Below are 4,696 nucleotides of genomic sequence, written 5' to 3'. Positions count from 1 at the left end.
TATGGAGTGAAACTATTGATTCACGTTTAAAAGAAATGGTCACAGTCATTTTGACAAAAGCCAAAATTACACCTAAATACATTTTTCATGCGTGTTTTCACTGAACCGCTTAATAGGCCTATCAGTGGGGTATTCTTAAATCTAATGGTGATGAAATGCTAAAAATGTCGTGGGCGGGTGTTGTTTATAAATATATATATATTTTTGTCCCAATTTGACAGTGACCAATGACTACAGCAGCGACGCTCCCTCTCTCCTCTCACATCCTCCGCACAATCAGATGTGAAACTGCTGATTCTCGGCCATCTGTGTGTGATCTGCGTTCTGACCCATCCATCATACAGTCAGTCACTTGAGTACTGACAGCAGAGCTCCCTCCATGGCATCTCTCTGAATCCACGATTCTCTCAACCTCCCGCCCGGTCGTGACATAAACAGACTATCCGTGCGCTTTTTTCCCCTTCACCATGCTGCAGATCGGAGATGAAGTGGTTTATTTCTCGGCGGTGTTTCTGCTGGTGATGTTAGGGACGAGGAGCGCCATGGGGGCCTCCCTCCTGACCGCATTCCTCTATGTCTTCATGGTGATGTTCCGGTTTCCTCCGGTGCCCGCAGACCAGTCCGGCCGTGTCCTGCGGCCCAGGGCTCCTTCCGGCGGCGTCCCCGTCGTGGCGCACCGCGGAGGGAGCCACGATGCTCCGGAGAACACCCTGGCAGCGATCAGAGAGGTCAGACTGACATTCAGGCACCGGTCATCTGAAATGCTGGAGTACTAGCACTATAGGAATCTATAGTGGCCCACATGAGAATTAAAGTCCCTAGAGAAATACTAAGACAGTTTTTCAAAAAGGATTTTGTCTGATAATAACTGCTATATAATTATATTGATGGCCTAGACTAATAGTTGCTTTGGCATTGAATGTCGTTTGTAAAGTGAAAGCCTACTATTGTTGATGGTCAGGTTTTTATCACCCTTTATAGCAATAACTGGAAGCAGGTCAGTGTAAATGATACGATTGGTTACATGTGCTCCTTAGCCTTGTAGTCTTATCTTTTTTTACCCTTGAAATGAACCATTACATTGGTCTTATTTGCATTATGAAGTCTAGAATTGCATAACTCCAGACCCACAGGCAATCCTTCCCTCCCCAATGTGTATCAATGTCTTTCCACATGTTGAAGGTGCTGAGTCAGCTGTGCTTGCATTGTCTCATAGCTGCCCCACATGCTGTCATCACTGTGCTCACCCACTCTTACCAAAATATTTCAGAGATCCCAACACACCAGCCTTTCTCCTCATATGTCCAGTGTATATCCAGTGTCATGGCAAATATAAGATGCATTACAAATTCTTCTCGCCAGCTTTAGTAAACTGTACTGTTGAATCGGCTATTTTCAGGGTCAGTGATCACACCCTAATCATGCTGATGCTGTGCAGCGCTACAGTTTGCTGCACCTCAGCCTCAGCATTGTCTTTGTTGTTAATGTCCATTTTGAGTATCTCTGAATCATGCCTTCATTTTCTAGTGTTTTAATGTCCATGCTTAAGACATGCAAGATCTAATTCTTGAGACCAGTTTTCATTTAACATGATTTTACTTGTTTTCCTCTCATTTAAACCTGATTAAATGGTCAATGGCTGTTAAGTGTGCAAAATGTGCAGAATCTTTCTCCACCAGTTTATGCAAAATCCTCCTCTAGGTGTCACTTTTGACACATGAATATACTGTATTTTGAGTAACACAGTCATTCAGTCTTGCTCACTCAGCAAAGAGGCCCTGCTTTGTTCAGTACATGTTGTCTTTAAGTAAGATTTACCCATTCTTTACATATGTTATCATTTTGAAAACTGTTGTAAAGCACTATTTCTTCTCATAGCCATTTCTATCTTGCTTTAGGCCAGTAGGAACGGGGCTACTGGAGTAGAACTGGACCTGAGTTTCACAGCTGATGGAGTGCCCATACTGATGCATGATGACACTGTAGACCGCACCACCAATGGCTCTGGACCAGTTAATAAAATGCAGTTTGTCCAGCTCAGGAGACTAGATGCTGCTGCTCGCCACAGGCTGAGGTACACTGCATTTCAGTCGCTCACTTCAGCTTGTCTAAATGTGTGATTTCATACTCAAATAAGGAAACTACGGCTAATGTGTTCATGACAAAAAGTCTGTGAAAATTATGCCAAAAAGTCTTATTTGCAGAAATGTCCCACAAATATGTCACCATTTAGAGTTTTTTGACACATCACCTCTTGTCCTACTTGTTCTTACTTGGATTTCATCACAGATGTTAAAGACTTTTTTTTTTTTTTTAAAGGAACAGGAGAAACAGACTGGGAGCATGAATGTGTGTGAATTTTTACAGCAGGAATATCATCTGAGTTTAACCTCTCACAACTGATGTGGTTGTCTTCGTGGCCAGGGAGAGATTCAGTGGAGAGAAGGTCCCAACTCTGCAAGAGGCAGTGGAGGAATGCATCAGACACCAGCTGACAATCTTCTTTGACGTCAAAGGTCAACCTGATAAGGTAGTAAATAAATGGATATAACCTTAACTGACAGACAAGTGTTAACCAAAAAACTCTCTTTGTGGATACATGCATATCTGCAATTCAGCCAACCTCCTAGACAAGAGGCTTACTCAGATTGGCTTTTTTTTTGTGATCTGCACTTTGACCCTCTAAGGGGGCACACACATCAGTAATTTCTTTGACAATAAATCAGCTTATTTACAAAGTTACATAATGTTTTCCAAGCCATTTATCCTGTTTTCATGGATGATTGAAAAAGGCCTCCCTTTTCATCAGGCTGCGTCAGTGCTTCGTGAGATGTATAAGACGTTTCCGGTCCTTTACAACACCAGCTTGGTTTCCTCCTTTGAACCCAAAGTCATCTACAAGGTAACAAAAAATATTATGTATTAACACAAATGTTTATTATCATCTTTAGAATACTATTTAATGTTTTGTTCATCTGATATATTAGAACGTTTTGCTTAGAATTCTTGATTTCTGTTCCATTTTTTTACTTGCTCTGACCTCTTCTGATTCATAGATGCGTCAAACAGACCCCAATGTAGTCACGGCTCTCACCCATCGGCCCTGGAGACTGAGCCGCTTTGGTGACGGCACTCCTCGGACTCTGTCATCGTGGAATCAGCTGTGGACCGGGGTTCTGGATGTGTTGCTGGACTGGGCTCACCATCACATACTGTGGAAACTCTGTGGAGTCTCTGCCATCCTGGTGCAGAAAGACTTCATCTCTCAGTAGGCAACATTAAATGTGTTTCTTCATTGTGATGCAAAGCTGTGTGTGTCACAGAGTTTACGGATGTCCTGTAAGATGTTAATATGAAGCTTTTCTCATATTTTAATGATTTGTTTATTTAAAACTTGAAAACAGAATTGCAGTTTTTTTTTCATTTTTACCAGGATGTCTTTCTATTTACACGAAGAAGCAAAATACTAAACTACTTCCAGTCTAAAATGGTGTCATTTTATGGTGTCTGTATGAGTTATTCTCAACTTGGAGATCATTAAGATTGAGGGGTCATAAAATAATCAGAGACGGTGAGAAAACACATTTGAATATGCAAAATGATGTTCACTTTTTCTAATCTTTCCTTCTACTTTTTGTTGTTGTTTTTTCATGTGAAATATGAGATGCTTTCACCACTTCACACCTATGAAAATCCTTTAAATGAAACTAAAAAGAAAGAAATATTTTTCTTAGTTCCAAACGCTCACAGTTCTGATATTACGGCTCATGTGCAGATATTACTTAGATTCATTTTTTACAAGCTAAAAAGGTTGCAACTGAGAGCATTTCTCTTGCTTTGCGCCGTGCTCTTCATCCTCTGATCTGTACTCTCTTCCCCTCCTTCTCTTTTCTTTCACTCAGGGACTACGTTCAGTACTGGGCAGAACGTGAAGTGGAGGTGGTGGGCTGGACTGTTAACACAGCTGAGGAGAAAGACTACTACCAAAACCTGCTCAACATTGGCTTCATCACTGACAGTCTGCTGGAAGACTGCGATCCTCATTACTGAATGATGACACACTCATATTAGGTTGCTCAAGACATGTGACCATGATTAAAAACACCAAGAAAAAGCTTCCTTATGAACAAATTAGAAGTTTCATTACTACATTTCAAAGGTTCCTTTCTTCTTCTTTCAAAGAGCATAACATACTGAAAAATGTTAATTTAAAGGAGGGAGGAAGCTTGATATTTGGTGCTAACTAACTATGTGGTGGCAATCGAACAAACCAAGCTTTCTAGAAACACATATATGATTGGTGTAAAAGATAAGAACACATTGTTACCTGTAGCTGGCATACAGGTAATTTCCCTTTAAATCTACAGTCACGTTAAACCATAAAGGCTCTACTGTATCCTTATCCTACTACCAGCAGCTATACCTTCAACTCTCCTGGACCAGGGATTAGGATTATGCTACCTTAAAGATCTTTTCTACCTTCTGTGCTGATCTTTCAGAGGCTTTGTTGCGCCGTTTAAAGAGACATCAGTGTATATAATTGTAACTTTCGTATTCATGCCTGCTATCATGATATTTATCCAATTCATAGGTTTCTCCTGTGCATATTCTACAACTTGACATAATTGTTTTGAGTGTTCAGAAATCTGCCTCCTGTTATGAAGTGCTGTTGTTCCACAAATACATGAGAAATGTT

General features: G+C 40.8%; 1 protein-coding gene across 1 annotated transcript; it reads left to right on the top strand.

The window, feature by feature from the left end:
- The first annotated feature begins 467 nt into the window (after positions 1–467).
- gde1 (glycerophosphodiester phosphodiesterase 1) lies at positions 468–4,263 on the top strand. Its single transcript, XM_062439442.1, has 6 exons — positions 468–728; positions 1,899–2,074; positions 2,425–2,530; positions 2,810–2,902; positions 3,057–3,268; positions 3,903–4,263. The coding sequence occupies exons 1-6, from the start codon at positions 468–470 to the stop codon at positions 4,048–4,050; spliced, it is 996 nt and encodes a 331-aa protein (XP_062295426.1). The 3' UTR covers positions 4,051–4,263.
- The last annotated feature ends 433 nt before the right edge of the window (positions 4,264–4,696 follow it).

This window comes from Scomber scombrus, chromosome 18 (assembly GCF_963691925.1).
Source record: "Scomber scombrus chromosome 18, fScoSco1.1, whole genome shotgun sequence".
Taxonomy (NCBI): Eukaryota; Metazoa; Chordata; class Actinopteri; order Scombriformes; family Scombridae; genus Scomber; species Scomber scombrus.
Note: the sequence above shows the minus strand (reverse complement) of the source record. Positions and strands in the feature narration are given on the sequence as shown.

Bases quoted from the DNA above. Each gene is read 5' to 3' on its own strand.
- gde1 (XM_062439442.1), top strand. From the start codon at position 468: ATGCTGCAGATCGGAGATGAAGTGGTTTATTTCTCGGCGGTGTTTCTG. The intron at 729-1,898 runs GTCAGACTGACA...ATCTTGCTTTAG, and splicing joins CCCTGGCAGCGATCAGAGAG to GCCAGTAGGAACGGGGCTAC. The intron at 2,903-3,056 runs GTAACAAAAAAT...TCTGATTCATAG, and splicing joins AACCCAAAGTCATCTACAAG to ATGCGTCAAACAGACCCCAA.